A 19,322-nucleotide genomic window follows, 5' to 3' on the forward strand; every position below is an offset into this window, starting at 1 on the left:
GATGCTGAAAGTCGCAGAGTCTGAACTCCGTAAAGAACATCAAGTGTTGATGGTGAGCAAGACCACTAGTTTCAAGAGAAACGACAAAGGCAAGAAGGGCAATTCGAAGAAGAGCGGCAAGCCTGTTGCCAATCCGCCGAAGAAACCCAAGGCTGGACCTAAGCCTGAAACAGAGTGCTTCTATTGCAAGGGTATGGGTCAATGGAAGCGCAATTGCCCCAAGTATCTGGCAGATAAGAAGGCGGGCAAAGAAAAATCAGGTATATTTGATATACATGTTATTGATGTGTACTTAACCAGCTCTCGTAGTAGTGCCTGGGTATTCGATACCGGTTCTGTTGCTCATATTTGCAACTCGAAACAGGAACTGCGGAATAGACGGAGGCTGGCGAAAGACGAAGTGACGATGCGCGTAGGAAACGGTTCCAAGGTTGATGCAATCGCCGTCGGCACAGTGTCACTTCAGCTACCATCGGGATTAGTGATGAACTTAAATCATTGTTATTTAGTGCCTGCGTTGAGCATGAACATTATATCTGGATCTTGTTTATTGCGAGACGGTTACTCTTTTAAGTCTGAGAATAATGGTTGTTCTATTTCTATGAGTAACATCTTTTATGGTCATGCACCGAATGTGAGAGGATTGTTCATATTGAATCTTGATAGCGATACGCATATACATAACATTGAGACCAAAAGAGTTAGAGTAAACAATGATAGCGCCATACTTTCGTGGCACTGCCGCTTAGGTCATATTGGTGTAAAGCGCATGAAGAAACTCCATGCTGATGAACTTTTGGAGTCACTTGACTTTGATTCACTTGACACGTGCGAACCATGCCTCATGGGCAAGATGACTAAGACTCCGTTCTCCGGAACAATGGAGCGTGCAAGTGACTTATTGGAAATCATACATACCGATGTGTGTGGTCCAATGAGCGTGGAGGCACGCGGCGGATATCGTTATTTTCTCACCTTCACTGACGATTTGAGTAGGTATGGTTATGTCTACTTGATGAAGCACAAGTCTGAAACATTTGAAAAGTTCAAGCAATTTCAGAGTGAAGTGGAAAATCATCGTAACAAGAAGATCAAGTTCCTACGGTCTGATCGTGGGGGTGAATACCTGAGTTTCGAGTTTGGTGATCACTTAAGAAAATGTGGAATTGTTTCACAGTTGACACCGCCTGGAACACCACAGCGTAATGGTGTGTCCGAACGTCGTAATCGTACTTTGTTAGAGATGGTGCGATCTATGATGTCTCTTACTGATTTGTTGTTATCGTTTTGGGGTTATGCATTAGAAACAGCTGCATTCACTTTAAATAGGGCACCATCAAAATCCGTTGAGACGACACCATACGAACTGTGGTATGGCAAAAGGCCAAAGTTATCGTTTCTTAAAGTTTGGGGATGTGATGCTTATGTCAAAAAGCTTCAGCCTGAAAAGCTGGAACCCAAAGCGGAAAAGTGTGTCTTCATAGGTTACCCAAAAGAGACAGTTGGGTACACCTTCTATCTCAAATCCGAGGGCAAAGTGTTTGTTGCTAAAAACGGAGCTTTTCTCGAGAAGGAGTTTCTCTCGAGAGAATTGAGTGGGAGGAAGATAGAACTTGACGAGGTTGTCGAACCTCTCATCCCTCTGGATGGTGGCGCGGGGCAAGGGGAAACCTCTGTCGTTGCGACGCCGGTTGAGGAGGAAGTTAATGATGATGATCATGAAACTCCAGTTCAAGTTTCTGTTGAACCACGCAGGTCGACGAGATCACGCGCTGCTCCAGAGTGGTACGGTAATCCCGTCTTATCAATCATGTTGTTAGACAACAATGAACCTGCAAATTATGAAGAAGCAATGGTGGGCTCAAATTCCAACAAATGGCTAGAAGCCATGAAATCCGAGATAGGATCCATGTATGAGAACAAAGTGTGGACTTTGGAGATACTACCTGAAGGCCGCAAGGCTATTCAGAACAAATGGATCTTTAAGAAGAAGACGGACGCTGACGGTAATGTGACCGTTTATAAAGCTCGACTTGTGGCAAAGGGTTTTTCACAAGTTCCAGGAGTTGAATACGATGAGACTTTCTCACCCGTAGCGATGCTTAAGTCCGTCAGAATCATGTTAGCAATAGCTGCATTTTTCGATTATGAAATCTGGCAGATGGATGTCAAAACGGCGTTCCTTAACGGTTTTCTTAAGGAAGAGTTGTATATGATGCAACCCGAAGGTTTTGTCGATCCTAAAAATGCTGACAAGGTGTGCAAGCTCCAGCGATCCATTTATGGACTGGTGCAGGCATCTCGGAGTTGGAACAAACGCTTTGATGAGGTGATCAAAGCATTTGGGTTTATACAAGTGGTTGGAGAATCCTGTATTTACAAGAAAGTGAGTGGGAGCTCTGTGGCGTTTCTAATATTATATGTGGATGACATATTACTGATTGGAAACAACGTAGAGCTTTTGGAGAGCATAAAAGGTTACTTGAATAAAAGTTTCTCTATGAAGGACCTAGGAGAAGCTGCTTACATTCTAGGCATTAAGATCTATAGGGATAGATCAAAACGCCTGATAGGACTTTCACAAAGCACATACCTTGATAAAGTTTTGAAGAGGTTCAAAATGGAACAGTCCAAGAAAGGGTTCTTGCCAGTTCTACAAGGTACGAAATTGAGTAAGACTCAGTGCCCAGCAACTGATGAAGATAGAGAGCATATGCGCTCCGTCCCCTATGCTTCAGCCATAGGTTCTATCATGTATGCAATGCTGTGCACTAGACCGGATGTTAGCCTGACCATAAGTATGGCAGGTAGGTTCCAGAGTAATCCAGGAGTGGATCACTGGACAGCGGTCAATAATATCCTGAAGTACCTGAAAAGGACTAAGGAGATGTTTCTCGTATATGGAGGTGACGAAGAGCTCGCCGTAAAAGGTTACGTCGATGCAAGCTTTGACACAGATCCGGACGACTCTAAGTCACAAACCGGATACGTATTTATTCTTAATGGGGGTGCAGTAAGCTGGTGCAGTTCCAAGCAAAGCGTCGTAGCAGATTCTACATGTGAAGCGGAGTACATGGCTGCCTCGGAGGCGGCTAAGGAAGGTGTCTGGATGAAGCAGTTCATGACGGATCTTGGAGTGGTGCCAAGCGCACTGAATCCAATAACCTTGTTCTGTGACAACACTGGTGCCATTGCCTTAGCAAAGGAACCACGTTTTCACAAGAAGACCAGACACATCAAACGACGCTTCAACCTCATCCGCGACTACGTCGAGGAAGAGGACGTAAATATATGCAAAGTGCACACGGATCTGAATGTAGCAGACCCGCTGACTAAACCTCTTCCACGGCCAAAACATGATCAACACCAGAACTGTATGGGTGTTAGATTTATTACAATGTAATTCACATGGTGATGTGAGGGCTGGATTATTGACTCTAGTGCAAGTGGGAGACTGTTGGAATTATGCCCTAGAGGCAATAATGAATATAGTTATTATTATAATTCCTGTATCAAGATAATCGTTTATTATCCATGCTATAATTGTATTGAATGAAGACTCATTTACATGTGTGGATACATAGACAAAACACCGTCCCTAGCAAGCCTCTAGTTGGCTAGCCAGTTGATCAAAGATAGTCAGTGTCTTCTGATTATAAACAAGGTGTTGTTGCTTGATAACTGGATCACGTCATTAGGAGAATCACGTGATGGACTAGACCCAAACTAATAGACGTAGCATGTTGATCGTGTCATTTTGTTGCTACTGTTTTCTGCGTGTCAAGTATTTATTCCTATGACCATGTGATCATATAACTCACTGACACCGGAGAAATGCTTTGCGTGTATCAAACGTCGCAACGTAACTGGGTGACTATAAAGATGCTCTACAGGTATCTTCGAAGGTGTTAGTTGAGTTAGTATGGATCAAGACTGGGATTTGTCACTCCGTGTGACGGAGAGGTATCTCGGGGCCCACTCGGTAATACAACATCACACACAAGCCTTGCAAGCAATGTGACTTAGTGTAAGTTGCGGGATCTTGTATTACGGAACGAGTAAAGAGACTTGCCGGTAAACGATATTGAAATAGGTATGCGGATACTTACGATCGAATCTCGGGTAAGTAACATACCGAAGGACAAAGGGAATGACATACGGGATTATATGAATCCTTGGCACTGAGGTTCAAACGATAAGATCTTCGTAGAATATGTAGGATCCAATATGGGCATCCAGGTCCCGCTATTGGATATTGACCGAGGAGTCTCTCGGGTCATGTCTACATAGTTCTCGAACCCGCAGGGTCTGCACACTTAAGGTTCGATGTTGTTTTATGCGTATTAGAGTTATATGGTTGGTTACCGAATGTTGTTCGGAGTCCCGGATGAGATCACGGACGTCACGAGGGTTTCCGGAATGGTCCGGAAACGAAGATTGATATATAGGATGACCTCATTTGATTACCGGAAGGTTTTCGGAGTTACCGGGAATGTACCGGGAATGACGAATGGGTTCCGGGAGTTCACCGGGGGGGGGGGCAACCCACCCCGGGGAAGCCCATAGGCCTTGAGGGAGACACACCAGCCCTTAGTGGGCTGGTGGGACAGCCCACAAGTGGTCTATGCGCCAAGAGAAGGAAAATCAAGAGGAAAAGAAAAAAAAGGGAGGAGGTGGGAAGGGAGGAGGACTCCCTCCCACCAAACCTAGTCCAACTCGGTTTGGGGGGGGAGAGTCCTCCCCCTTGGCTCGGCCGACCCCCTTGAGGGTCCTTGGACCCCAAGGCAAGGCCCCCTCCCTCCCACCTATATATACGGAGGTTTTAGGGCTGATTTGAGACGACTTTCCCACGGCAGCCCGACCACATACCTCCACGGTTTTTCCTCTAGATCGCGTTTCTGCGGAGCTCGGGCGGAGCCCTGCTGAGACAAGGTCATCACCAACCTCCGGAGCGCCGTCACGCTGCCGGAGAACTCTTCTACCTCTCCGTCTCTCTTGCTGGATCAAGAAGGCCGAGATCATCGTCGAGTTGTACGTGTGCTGAACGCGGAGGTGCCATCCGTTCGGTACTAGATCGTGGGACTGATCGCGGGATTGTTCGCGGGGCGGATCGAGGGAAGTGAGGACGTTCCACTACATCAACCGCGTTCTCTAACGCTTCTGCTGTACGATCTACAAGGGTACGTAGATCGCTCATCCCCTCTCGTAGATGGACATCACCATGATAGGTCTTCGTGCGCGTAGGAAAAATTTTGTTTCCCATGCGACGTTCCCCAACAGAGTGATCCAGGAATGGATCACTGGACAGCGGTCAAAGTTATCCTTACTAACTAGTGGACTAAGGAATTTTTCTCGATTAAGGAGGTGATAAAAGAGTTCGCCGTAAAGGGTTACATCGATGCAAGCTTTGTCACTAATCTGGATGACTCTGAGTAGTAAACCGAATTCGTATAGTGGAGCAGTCATTTGGAATAGCTTCAAATGGCACGTGATAGCGGCATCTACAGGATGACATAGAGATTTGTAACGTTTCAAATGGCACGTGATAGCTTCAAATGTCATGTCTACGTAGTTCTCGAACCCTCAGGGTCTGCACACTTAAGGTTCGGTGACGTTTCAGTATTATTGAGTTATGTATGTTGGTGACCGAAAGTTGTTCGGAGTCCCGGATGAGATCCCGGACGTCATGAGAAGCTCTGGAATGGTCCAGAGGTAAAGGTTGATATATACTCCCTCCGTTCCTAAATATAAGTCTTTTAAGCGATTTCAATAGGTGTCTACATACGGAGCAAAATGATTGAATGTACACTCTAAAGTATGTCTATATACATCCGTATGTAGTCCATTAGTGAAATCTCTACAAAGACTTATATTTAGGAACGGAGGGAGTAGAAAAGTTGCATTTGGCTTTCGGAAAGTTTTTGGGCATTACCGGTAAAGTAATGGGAGTGACGAATGGGTTCCGGAGTTTTATCGGGAGGAGCCACCCACCCGGGAGAGAACCTAATAGGCCTAAAGGCGGTGCACCAACCCTTAGTGGGCTGGTGTGGCCCGTCCAATAAGGCTATTTCGGCCAAAGGTGCAAAAGGGAAAGAAAAGGAAAAAGGGGAAGGAGGAAACCAAGTAGGAAGAGAGTCCTCCACCAAACCGTATTGGAGGAGGACTCTCCTCCCTTGGCTCGGCCGAACCTCTCCTCTTGGAGGAGTCAAGGCGGCCCTCCCTCCTATTCCTCCTATATATAGTGCAGGTTTTGAGGGCAAATAACACCAGAAAAGCCACGTGTCACCCTCTCCTCCATAGATCGTCTCCCTTGTCTTGATTAGTCCGACATAGCTTGGTGAAGCCCTACTGGATTAGTTCACCACCACCACCACCACCATGCCGTCATGCTGGAGAACTCATCTACCTCTCCGTCCTTCTTGTTGGATCAAGAAGGCAGAGATCGTCATCGAGTTGTACGTGTGTTGAACGCGGATGTGCCGTCCGTTCAGCACTAGATCGGGATGGATAGTGATGGGATCGCGAGACGGATTGTGATGAGATCGCGTGACGGATCGTGATTGGATCGCAAAGACGTACAACTACATTAACCGCGTTATATACGCTTTCGCTTAGAGATCTACAAGGGTATGTAGATGCACTCTCCCCTCTCGTAGATGATCATCACCATGGATAGATCTTGTATGCGCGTAGGAATTTTTTTTGTTTCTCATGCGACATTCCCCACACTTGTAATGACAATACAAATGCATGATGGATAATTCATCTCATGCAACTCTTGCATGCTGCCCCCTAATCACATGAAGGTTAGCATTCAACATCGTTCATATGAATTAAATAATGTAAGCAATTGTTTTTGTGAAATTCATTGTGTCATTGATCTAATTCAAATCTCTTCAAGTGGCAAGAGAAACGAATGTACTTATTTTTCAAGGCGCATGTGGGATGCGTGTGTTGACTTTTCTTGACATATACTCTTTTCGTACAAAAATACGTCTCAAGTTAGTACAACTTTGTACTAAAATTAGTACAAAGCTGAGACATTTATTTTGAAAAGGTGGAAGTGTGTTAGGCCCTGTTTGGAACCATATAGATTATGATAATCTGGATTATGAAGATAGATTATATAATCTGGTTTATAAAAATAATCTAGGTGGACATGTTTGGAGGTCAGATTATATAAACTGTAATCCAGGTTTTACATTGCATAATGACTTGTCTGCCCTTTGTTTTTTTAAAGAAGAGGGTGGCGGTGATAGGAATGTAATTAACTCTAACTTTACAAGGGTAATGGGTCATTAGCAATCCATAATCTGATTTTAGCTGGATAGAGTAGATTATGAGTTTTTAATAATTTGTCCATCTAGTTTTTATAATCTACACCATAATTTATCCTGTTTGAAGACATAATAGATCCCTGTTCAAGAATTCGTCGAGTTAACGAGTTAACTTGCCGATTAATCCCTACTCATACGGTCACCGAGTAGCCGATTAACTGATAAATCACCCGATTAATGGATTAAATGGCCGATTAACTTGCCGATTAGTCCATTAATCCCCTAATCACCAGCCAACCGAGCAGTTATCAGTTAACGATTTCCTCAACAATGTAATAGATTATAAAAACTGGATCATATAATCTGAGTGATTTCAAACAGGGCCTTACTTCTCATGTAACGTACGCAAACAGTAGAAATTGAGGACAAATTTAACCGTTGCTCATAGGAAGTTGTTGTAAGGCCTCATTTTGTTTAGAGTCAAAGGAGAAAAAAAAAGACATTTATTCTCATTAAATACAAGGAAAAACATGTCATATTCGGTGTTGCCGAAGAACGCTCCTAGCTTGAGCTTGAGCTCGAGGAAACAAACGCGCGTTTTACTCTTTTGACACCAAAAAACCATAATACACCATCCGTTTCAAACTTGATCATGGTGGAGCTGTTTTGCTCGCGGCCACAAGCTGATATTACGGCAGGAGCTTTACAGCATCTTTGACGCGCGCACAAAAAAGCCTCGTGTGCTAAAAACTGACGTTTTTTGTGCGTCAAAGACAAAAAAAATAGTCCTCCAACAGACTACAAAATAGGGCGCACACAGAAATCGACAACACCCGCGCTGTAAATGTTGGGTGTGCTGGCTGCATATTTAAGACGTCGAATTGTGCGCGCTGACCGTTGCAGATGGGGCCGGTGGATTGGGCGTCATATTTTACCGCGTTTGTTGAAACAAACATTCTCGAGTGCGCTAAAAACACTATTTCAACATTGAATATTTTTTTAGCACGCGGCGCTAGCCCGTGTTAGTTGGAGATGCTCTTTGTACAACTTTGTGACCGAGGAAGCATATGCTAGTTGTTGGCACTTGACAGTTCGCACCCGCAAAAAAAAAACAAAAAAAAAATCCCTAGTAGTAGTATGTTGCAAGTTGCATCTGAGCGCCACAGCTTCCTGCCGTTGGACCTCAGTTCGATCGCCGATGGCAGTCCTTGTTAATAATGGGACGAACAAGAGTTTCAACAGCTCGAACCACCATGGCAGCTGGTCTCTCACGCCTTGTACTGCTTTCCGTTGGCGAGTAACATATCCAGCTAGCCCACATGACGGAGGTGGCTTCCACGTTATTTCCGCCGGTTTCCTTGATCTGGTCACCGGCGAGGGGCGGAAGCGTTGACGAGGGCCTTAGTTAATGGGGGTGGCGACATGGACGGTTTGGGAAGAAACGATGGCTATTGGCTCTACATTTTGACTTTCAATATGGATTAGTCATTATTGGTTAGCGTGCCAATCAGTTGCTGCCGCTTCTGACCCCGAATGTATTTTCTTAGGGAAACAGGGGCAGCGCCCCTTGGCGCCATTGCAAGAAACCATAATGACATTCTGACTCTCAATATTATTCTGTATCCTTATGGTTAGATTTCTTGTGGTGAAACAAGTTTATCCGGATTCAAGTCCTACATTGATCTGGCATGAGTGCCTGAATATTTCATGACCCCCCTCGACTATGAGGTGCTTCCTTGCTTGTATGCATGCTCATAGACGTAGGTGCGCGTGCATGCCGCGAGCATTTGCGTATGAATTGTGTTTCAATTTATTTATTTTTCATATTCTAACTCTGAATATATGTCTGTTATATATGTGCATGATGACAATACTACTCCATCAAGAGGGTATTTGTAGCAGTTATCTTTCGCTCCTTTGTTATTATTTACTCCGCATATTAGTTTTCCCGTATGTCAAACTTCATAAAATTTTACTATGTTTATAGAAACGAATATAAAATTTACAAGAATACGAAACCCCCAAATCGTCCTCGGACCACTCTTGCTATAAATGGACCTAGCTAGGGAACTTGCTTCGTCTTCCAACCTCTCATAATCTGCACGCGGCTGTCCAGACTCCTTCAGAAGAAAACCATCTGTACAAGCGTACGAGCCGACCATCGGGGCTGAGATCAAGGCATAGTCTAAGGGTGGAGTTTCTCAATCCACCACCTCTATGTAAGCATATCCATGAAGCGCGCGAGAGCATCATCGTTTTGATATATAGGTACTTGAGGCCTGGCTATGTACGTAGTATTCTGTTCATTCGTGAGCCCTCTTCCCTTGTACAAGGGGTGTGTTCTTACTTCTTACTCCTTTATTCGTTTCATTCTAGCTAGCTGGCTATATATCACCTCTACTATTTTCTTCTCATTCATGTATATGCAGTTGTGGCACAATAAAAGAAAATCCAGACCAGAGGTAGTCCATATGATGATGGTCATTGGAAAACATCTGGACGGGTCTCAAGCAAGAGATTAAAAATTTCAGGACGTTCATATGAGGTCGTCGGATATTCATAGAAGGCTCTCAATGAAATTGCTCTTGGTATATTCAGGTCACTGATAGCTCTTGTCGAGAGTCATCTATGATATATCTAATATCCCATGCTTTCATTGCGAGCGTTCCGTGGCTCTTGAATTTTCAGCCTTAAAAATCAAATTTCGGCCGAATTTCGACCATCTCGGCCTGGGGCGAGAAATATCTATCTGCCGAACAGAATGATTTTTGTTTAAATTTGATAAATTTTGGTCAAATTTCAGTCAAATGCTGGTCAATTTTTTGTAAAATTTCAACCGAAATTTTAGAAAATGGCCGAAATTCGGCCATCTCAGCCTGGGGCGAGAAAATTTACAAAACGAAAATCAAAACACTACCAGTATATATGTACTCATGACAAATGGGTTGCAGGTTCAATATGTGATTTTAGTTGGTGCAGGTGTCACTACAGAGCAATTCATGTAGAACCATCAATTATCTAGGAGCCTATTTCTTTTTTCAAATATCCAGAAAAGAACAATTTCGAAACTTGGAAAAGTTCTGAAAACTTTAACAGGTAAAAATATATTAAAGTTTGTTGAAAAAGTGATTAGTATTGTAACTAAACTATCTACAACTAAAAATATAAACTAAATTATCTATTTGTCATTTTTTCACCGGACACAAAAAAATTGCTTGTTCTCTTATCATTTCGGTTGAAAGTTTTATTAAGTAGTTTAGTATAAGAATTTTAAGAGGGTTGCTGAGCATGAAAATATTACTTATAATTTCAAAAGATAGTTAATTTTCATCTGTGATGCACGGGAGGACCTATATGTTATCCAAAGGGTTCTTAATCTTAAAATTGGAATGATAGAAAAAATTGACAAAGGACGATTTATTGGTTCATAATGGAGCATCAAGAGGATGAAAACACAATGAGCACACATGTTCTCTGCATAACTAGGATGCAGACCGCCAACACAAACACATGCACACACAAGATCATGCCAGCAAATAGCAAAGTCATATAAAACCAAAGCTATGCATATACAAGTGAAAATCCAAGGTAATCACATCCACAATCAGCAAACTACATTAATGACTACTCACATACATGGATCATGTAGGAATCTTTTTTTCGATAGACGATTTGATAAATGCAGGGCTATCAATGATGAGTTTGCTACCATTGTTTTGCAGTGCTAAATTACATCGACTACGTAGTTGCACAAAGTTGGCCCATCCATTGACAAGTGGGCTGGGAAAACCTTTTCACACAAAGTCGATAATAATCAATCAATGTTGCACCACCGGCCAGCCAAGTCATACCCTCGAGTGCAACCAGGGTTCATCGGTAAGTCTATTGTGACTCTTCTCGACGTCCAAATTGTTAATACGTGTTGCGCTTTTACGTATTTATTTATTGCAGGGAGCTTTGATGTATATATCTATATGTATGTATGTATTTTCATTTTTGTAGAAAAAAACAAGCTAGGTAGAGCGGGTCGCATAGCGTTTGCTCAATCCTACAACGCAAAAGAACTGGACCGGGAGGTCGCAACGACCACCAATATGTTATCAACCATAGGTAAAGTTTGATCTAGTTAATATGTTTTTCAGTGTGTTGTTCTTCTTTCCCGTAATGCTTTAATTCCTTAAGTTTGACCTATCAGACTAATCCGTAGTATTTCCAAGATATTCACCAAGCAAATATGGTGATGTGGATAGTCGTCTCCGGGAATCAAATTGTTTTCATCCCGAAGTGATGCATCAATCATTATTCCCTTTAGGTTCATGACTTCATCCAGGATTTGCACAAAAGTGGCAACCGTGTTTTCCACATAGTAAACATATCCAAGGCATTCGACCTAGTAAACTCATGGTAGCTGCTCTATGTGTTGTTTTCCCTAGGGTTTGGCCAGAAAAATTGCGAGGTTGGACCTCCATGTCCTTGTCCCTCCCACCAGGGGCGGATCCAGAACTAGAGCAAGCCCCGAGCCCCATGCCTATTACAGTGCCGCTACAAGGTCGCTATAGTGCCCATGTGCTAGAGCGAGGTATGTACTTATTCCCTATGCCCCCCCCCCCCCCCCCCCCCCGCCGCGCGGGGCCTGGGTCCTGGATCCGCCACCGCCTCTCTCCTACGTGCTCCTCAAGAGAGGCAACTCTACCCCCCCCCCCCCCCCCCACCCTCTCTTTACCAAGCAAGGGGCCTCCAGCAGAGACCCATTATCGCATACTTTATTGAAAACATGCACAAGAACAATTTATTTGATACCTGCAGGTAGATAAAAGTAATTCTACAGCTTAATTTGTATATGCAATTATATTCTTATATGATCTGATCATATGTTTTAATTCAGAAAAGCTTGGGTTATCGGATGGAATATGCCTCATTGCAGTGACGTGCACACTGGCCAGCTGTCTCGTCAATTTCCAAGTGTCTCAATTAAGCGATGATGGTTTTACCAACAAAGAATATAGTGAGTTGGTGACTGGCACAATGGAGGTTGCCATCTGTGGCCCATACATAGTTGTGAAATCCCACGAGTTCATGCCCAAGTCGACGCCTGCTATGGTAGCGCCATTGAAGCCATGGATCACATGCCATCCTAATGTCCGGATTTTCAGAGACACGGCCATTCTTGTCCTCATAGCTTACGTGATATTAGTGGACATCAGCTTGAGCTTCGTCTGGCTCGCCATCTTTCCTGCCATAGCCCTTGTTTTCATACTAGCAATGTACCTCAAGTTCAATAGACGTACTGGGGGCACCAGTCGTAAAGTTAATCATGGATCTTCTCACGTCGCTGAGACCAAAATTAAAACTATGGAGGTTGGTATGATAGTGATGATCACGCTTGGGGCGCTATTGGGTATGGACCAGCTTCCCGACCATGCAGCTGCCCAGTTCGCCATTTCACAGTTCCTCCTGTTCCTAAGCTGCACTGTGGCGGCACTGACGCGCATGATGATGAAGTTGCCCACCGGCGCCTCACCGGGCATAGCACTGGCGTCCGAGATGCTCCACAAGACCCTGCTTCTCCTCCTGCTGGCGACGGCACACACGGCGGCCGCAGAGTGGCTGGGAGAGGATGTTGTTCTGCTATGCTTGCCGGAGGTAATCCCTGTGCTTCTCTGGTTCAGCCTCCACCTCGACCGTAAACCAGGAAGTAGCTCCATCATCAGCTTCAACAAGGTTAAGCCTCACAAAAATTGGCTCATCTTCCTCGGTGCAATGGTGGTGGCTCCTCCTTTTGCTTACCTGGCGAAATTCATGGATGAAGTTGGGCTATTCGGCTGGTGTACGACATTCCAGGTGTCATGTGGCGTCTCAGGGATTCTGACCTACTACCTTGCGTTCATGCTAAGTCACTGGTCGAAGCAACAAGTAGCAGCTGCTGGGAACGATGGTGGGGCTTCCGGTATGCTTAAATTATGGGCATACGCTTTACTCCTAGCGGCGGCTTCGTCCCTGCTGCTCAAGTGTCTGGTTTCTGCCCGGCTTGGTTTGCAACTACCACTGCATGCAACCGTTATATACGTTAGTAATTTTTTGGGTTTTCACCACTCAAATTAATATAATGATCATGTTGTGTAGTATATGCAATGTTGTGTTTGCGTAGTTGGAAAGAGGAAGAGAAAGATAGAAAGAGAGAGTTAGCTACCTGGATTGCTAAGCTAGTTATGTATGCATCTGTGTGATATCTGAACGCTGTATATACAATAATCGACAGTTTGTAACTTATACCAAGAAGAAAACACATTATTCTCGCTTCCTTTAATAGTTTTTTTATAAGCATTGACAGTTGAACAATTGTTCTCTGGTATTTTTGAGAGTGGATTTTAAGTCCCCGGGTGTCTAGACACCCCCTTATCGAAACCGTACATTTAGAATTCACCACATAGAGATCTGTGACATGTACGGTACCACAATTTTGATTAGCAGGCGCAGCAGTTGTTTAGCGCTGGAGGATGCGTCTATTTGAAATGATTCTGGACCTAGTCTATCACCGCTCATAGGCTGATTCCACCTAGCGATGCAAGTAGCGAGCTGTCGAGTTGACATGTCGAGCACAGGTTTCATTGCTCTGATAGTTGAAAGAAACACTATGGCAGAACTCTCTTTTTTAATGCCAGTACACCGTTGAGTGAGAGGACGCTGCTGCGTATGGCTGTGAGAGTGACACGGAGAAAAAAGAAGAGAGAAATCGCTTAAGAATGAACTTTACTTTTTGGAGATGTGACAGAAAAAATGGAGAGAGAAAGCATGTGAGAGAGAACTTCACCTTTTTCTTCGAGAAGTGACACAGAAAAATGGAGAGAGAGGGAGAGAACGCTTGTGAGAGAGGAAATCACTTTTTTTAAGAAGGGACTAGTGAGAGAGAATTTATGTCCGAGATAAAGAGATGTTTTTTAGTAGGTGAGAGAACAACTTGTGCATGCATGATGATGTGACTATGAGAGAGATGCATAGCATGAGGGAGAGAGATGTGCACCGCAGCCAGCTTACGTGCTACCTCTCTTAATTTGATGTGATCATAGTCCACTCACTGCAAAACCTAGGACTCAGCACGAATCTATAAAAAAACTGGGCGCATCGGATAACGGGGTGCCTAGACACCCGGGTGCTATGACACCTTTTCGTTTTTGATATATTGAAAACAAGATAATATGTACTATCTCCGTCTCATAATATAAGATGTTTTTGGATACTATGGAGGGAGTACAAAGGTAGCAACCAATTCCTTTCTTTGGAAACATAAAAAACTGTAGGAACTAGAAGTGCTAAACTGGAACATGGACATCAATCCAACTACAGATAATTGGAATGTAACTTGTCTTACTCTATGGCTCATGATCCTTAGATCCTGTTTCAACAAAAGATAGAATGTGAAAGGTTGGGTTTGATATTATCAAAATCATATTTTTCCTCTGCATCCAAATACTCCAGCAGCCCATAATTAAATTTTCAATAGCTATTTCTGGATGCAAAGCAGTAGCAGCAATTGAACATCAGTAATAATAGAAGTACTTCATTTTTTCTTGGCTATAGTGAAATCCCAGCAGAGGAGGGCAAAGGTGCAACCCCAAAATAGAGGCACAGTTCTCCCTTCATTGTGAGTGTTGCACACAAAACACATGATTAGGAAGGGAGCTAAAAGGATTTCCCCTGAACTAAATTTCTGATGTTCAATATATTTTGGAGCAAAATCTAGAAGAATATTTTGTATCTCGGAATGGGTGAACTCTTCCATAACTTCCTAACAACAACGTGCGTTGGAACTCCATACATTTCATAGTTTTAAATAGCCGGCTATAGCCTCGCTATAGTCTTGCTATAGCATGTTCAACAGGATGCCACTAAATGGTATCATATACAAATTGACCGCTATAGCCTGAGCGCTATAGCTGATTTAGAGGCCAGTGCTATTTACCATAGCCCACTATTTTAAACATTGATACATTTTCATAAGATTAGAAGTCTGGTAATTCCAAGAGTAACTCCATCTGTCTTTGTCCTCGAAAACAGTGTTCTGCTGCACGAGGCTTGTAGGAGGTGGGCTCGAATTTAAAGAGGTGTGTGAAAGAGTCCTTCCAGACGAGGGGAGTTGAGAACCTCCTTAGGTGATATTTTCTCATTGATATCAATGTTAAACATTGTAATTACGGTGTTGTATAAGCTGTGAACTGTATACGGTGCGTGCTTGTGTTTATCTCCTGTTGTAAACCGTGTTAGGTTGTTAGGATTGATCCTCCTTCTGTTAGTTTCTTGGAGATCAATTCTACAGCCTAACCAACTTGTAATCTTCTCTATATTAACACGTATGTGTCCCTGCCCAAAGGCATACGCTTCAGCCTCGTTTTTTATATGGCATACAGAGCGATATCTTCCCATCGCATCTACTAGAGCTATGTTGTCTTCCTCCTTTGTCGTCATGGCCGTCTCCTGTCTTGCATCGCTGGATCACACCGTGGCCGAGAAGCTGACCAGGTACAAGTTCCTAGTATGAAAGACCCAAATCATGACGCACATCGGTGTTGGAAATATGCCCTAGAGGCAATAATAAATAGTTATTATTATATTTCCTGTTTAAAGATAATCGTTTATTATCAACGCTATAATTGAATTGAATGAAAACATAGATACATGTGTGGATACATAGACAAAACAATGTCCCTAGCAAGCCTCTAGTTGGCTAGCCAGTTGATCAATGATAGTCAATGTTTTCTGGCTATGTGCAAGTGTTGTCACTTGATAACTGGATCACATCATTAGGAGAATCATGTGATGGACTAGACCCAAACTATGAACGTAGCATATTGATCGTGTCGTTTTATTGCTATTGTTTTCTGTGAGTCAAGTATTTGTTTCTATGACCATGAGATCATATAACTCACTGGCACCGGAGGAGTACCTTGTGTGCATCAAACGTCACAACATAACTGGGTGACTATAAAGGTGTTCTACAGGTATCTTCGAAGGTGTCCGTTGAGTTAGTATGGATCAAGACTGGGATTTGTCACTCCGTGTGACGGAGAGGTATCTCGGGACCCACTCGGTAATACAACATCACACACAAGCCTTGCAAGCAATGTGACTAAGTGTAAGTCACGGGATATTGTATTACGGAACGAGTAAAGAGACTTGCCGGTAACGAGATTGAAATAGGTATGCGGATACCGATGATCGAATCTCGGGCAAGTAACATACCGAAGGACAAAGGGAATGACATACGGGATTATATGAATCCTTGACACTGAGGTTCAACCGATAAGATCTTCGGAGAATATGTAGGATCCAATATGGGCATCCAGGTCCCGCTATTGGATATTGACCGAGGAGTACCTCGGGGCATGTCTGCATAGTTCTCGAACCCGCAGGGTCTGCACACTTAAGGTTCGGCGATGTTTTAGTATAGTTGAGTTATATGTGTTGTTACCGAATGTTGTTCGGAGTCCCGGATAAGATCACGGATGTCACGAGGGTTTCCGGAATGGTCCGGATACGAAGATTGATATATAGGATGGTTTCATTTGGTTACCGGAAAGTTTCAGGAAATTCCGAGAGTGTACCGGGAGTGACGAATGGAGACGTATTAGAGTTCACCGGGAGGGGCCAACCCAGCCGGGAGTGAGCCTAAGGCCATAGGATGGCGCCACAAGTCCCTAGTGGGCTGGTGGAGTCAGCCCAAGGGGTCCATTGCGCCACATAAGAAAATACCAAATTAAAGAAAAAGGAAAAGGAAAAGGGGAGGTGGGAAGGAAGGAGTGGACTCCTTCCCCCAAAACGAATTGGGGTGGGTGTCCACCTCCCCCTTGGCCGGCACACCCTTGAGGGCTTGGCCCCCAAGGCAAGCCTCCTCCCCCTCCCTCCTATATATAGTGGTCTTTTAGGGCTGATTTGAGAAAAAAATTGCCACGTGCAACTCAGCCCTAAACCACATAGTTCCACCTCTAGATCGGATTTCTGCAGAGCTCGGGTGGAGCCCTGCAGGAGTAGATCATCACCACCATCGGAGCGTCGTCACGCTGCCGGAGAACTCATCTACTTCTCTGTCTTGCTTGTTGTATCAAGAAGGCCGAGATCATCGTCGAGTTGTACGTGTGCTGAACGCGGAGGTGCCGTCCGTTCGGCACTAGATCGGAACGGATCGTGGGACGGATCGCAGGACGGTTCGTGGGGCGGATCGAGGGACGTGAGGACGTTCCACTACATCAACCGCGTTTCTTAACGCTTCCCGCTGTGCGATCTACAAGGATACGTAGATCCAAATCTCCTCTCATAGATGGACATCACCATGATAGGTCTTCGTGTGCATACGAAAATTTCTGTTTCCCATGCAACGTTCCCCAACAATCAGGGCTGTCGGGATGACCGGCTACCTGGACGGCACCATCAAGGAACCAGCTCCGTTCCTGTCGACGGAGAAAGAGGTCTCCGGCAAGAAAGTGGTGGAGGAGGTCATCAATCCAGAGCATACCATCTAGGTGACCCAGGACCAACAGGTCCTCACCTTCCTCCTCGCCACGATGACTCACGAGGTTCTGCTTCAGGTGAACAACCTCGACACTGGAGTAGGCGTTTGGGTGGCTGTTGTGCAGAGTTTCTTGCCGCAATCTCGAGCCAAGATAAGTCTACTTCGTTCCCAGATTTGTCACATCCGCTAGGGGGATCTCTGTGCTCCTGCATACTTTTGCAAGATGAAAACAATTGTTGATGAATTGGCGGCCGCTGGTAAGCCGCTTGATGAAGATGAAGTAGTCTCGCATATTCTAGAAGGTTTGGATGCACATTACAATCCCTTCATCTCTGCCATATCCATGCGTGTGGATCAAGGAGTCGGCCTGAATGAGCTCTACTCCCTCTTGGTCTCGGCCGAGGCTCGCATCGAGGCCCAGAACGGCTACAACAACTCCAGCGCTAATCTTGCCTTCAAGGGAGGCAACCGTGGTGGCTTCATCCGCCCATCTAGTGGCTACTCTAGAGGTGGCACCAACACCAGCGGCAGCAAAAACAACTCCGGGGGCGGGGGCTCTCACTCCAACAACACTACCAACAACTTCGAGAGTCGTCAAGGCGGAGAAGACGTGCTTAAGTGCCAACTCTGTAAGCTTGAGGGCCATGGAGCTTGGTGCTACAAGAAGAGATATGATCGCGACTACAACAATAAGTTTCAGCGTCAAAGAGGAGGTGGTGGTGGTGGTGGTGATCTTTCTGCGAACGCTGCTACAAACTCCTACGGTGTCGATGCCAATTGGTATCTTGACACAGGAGCCACGGATCACTTGACAGACGATCTTGAGAGGCTTGCGGTTCGTGATTGCTACACCAGCACCGAGCAAATCCACAGTGCTAGTGGTCAAGGTATAGATATTGCACAGGTTGTTCATTCGGTTTTAGCTACTCCCCAAGGCTCACTCAAGTTGAATAATATTCTTCATGTTCCATGTGCATCAAAAAAAATTCTTTCCACATATGTACCAACTTATGGAAGATAATCATGCTTACCTTGAACTTCATCCTCAATTCTTTTCTGTCAAGGATCGGGCAACACGAAGAATTCTCCTTCAAGGCAAGAGTAGGAGGCGTTTGTTTTCTGTCACGGGTCAAGCCATGGCCCCTAAGCAAGAAGAGATTGGTGCAATAAAACCATCAATGTCTCGATGGCACAAGCGCTTGGGGCATCCTGCTTTTCTGGTGGTCCAACAAATTCTTTGCAATTTTAGTCTTTTAGTTTCAAATAAAAAAGATTATCTCTTAGTTTGTGATGCTTGCCAAATGGCTAAAATCCATCAGCTACCATACCGTCGATCAACTAGTGATTCAAAACCTCCTTTAGAGCTCGTTTTTCGGATGCTTGGGGCCTTGGACCTATTTATGTAGGAAGACAGAAATTTTATGCCAGCTTTATTGATGATTTCAGCAAGTTTAGTTGGATTTATTTGCTTAAACATATGTCTGATGTGTTTGAGAAATTTCATATTTTCCAACAACATGTTGAACGTCTCTTTGATCGTA

At 44.3% G+C, this 19,322-nt stretch overlaps 1 protein-coding gene across 3 annotated transcripts; it reads left to right on the top strand.

The window, feature by feature from the left end:
* The first annotated feature begins 9,347 nt into the window (after positions 1 to 9,347).
* LOC123399568 lies at positions 9,348 to 13,578 on the top strand. Of its 3 annotated transcripts, none has more exons than XM_045093971.1 (5): positions 9,348 to 9,545; positions 9,707 to 9,875; positions 11,000 to 11,153; positions 11,280 to 11,387; positions 12,163 to 13,578. In XM_045093971.1, exons 3-5 carry the CDS (start codon positions 11,099 to 11,101, stop codon positions 13,377 to 13,379), a joined length of 1,380 nt encoding a protein of 459 aa, XP_044949906.1. In that variant the 5' UTR covers positions 9,348 to 9,545; positions 9,707 to 9,875; positions 11,000 to 11,098; the 3' UTR covers positions 13,380 to 13,578. The 3 variants fall into 3 exon arrangements, with proteins under 3 accessions (XP_044949906.1, XP_044949907.1, XP_044949905.1); XM_045093972.1 differs by having other exon boundaries at positions 9,707 to 9,865; XM_045093970.1 differs by lacking the exon at positions 9,707 to 9,875.
* Positions 13,579 to 19,322: the final 5,744 nt, after the last annotated feature.

Source organism: Hordeum vulgare, chromosome 5H (assembly GCF_904849725.1).
Source record: "Hordeum vulgare subsp. vulgare chromosome 5H, MorexV3_pseudomolecules_assembly, whole genome shotgun sequence".
Lineage (NCBI taxonomy): Eukaryota > Viridiplantae > Streptophyta > Magnoliopsida > Poales > Poaceae > Hordeum > Hordeum vulgare.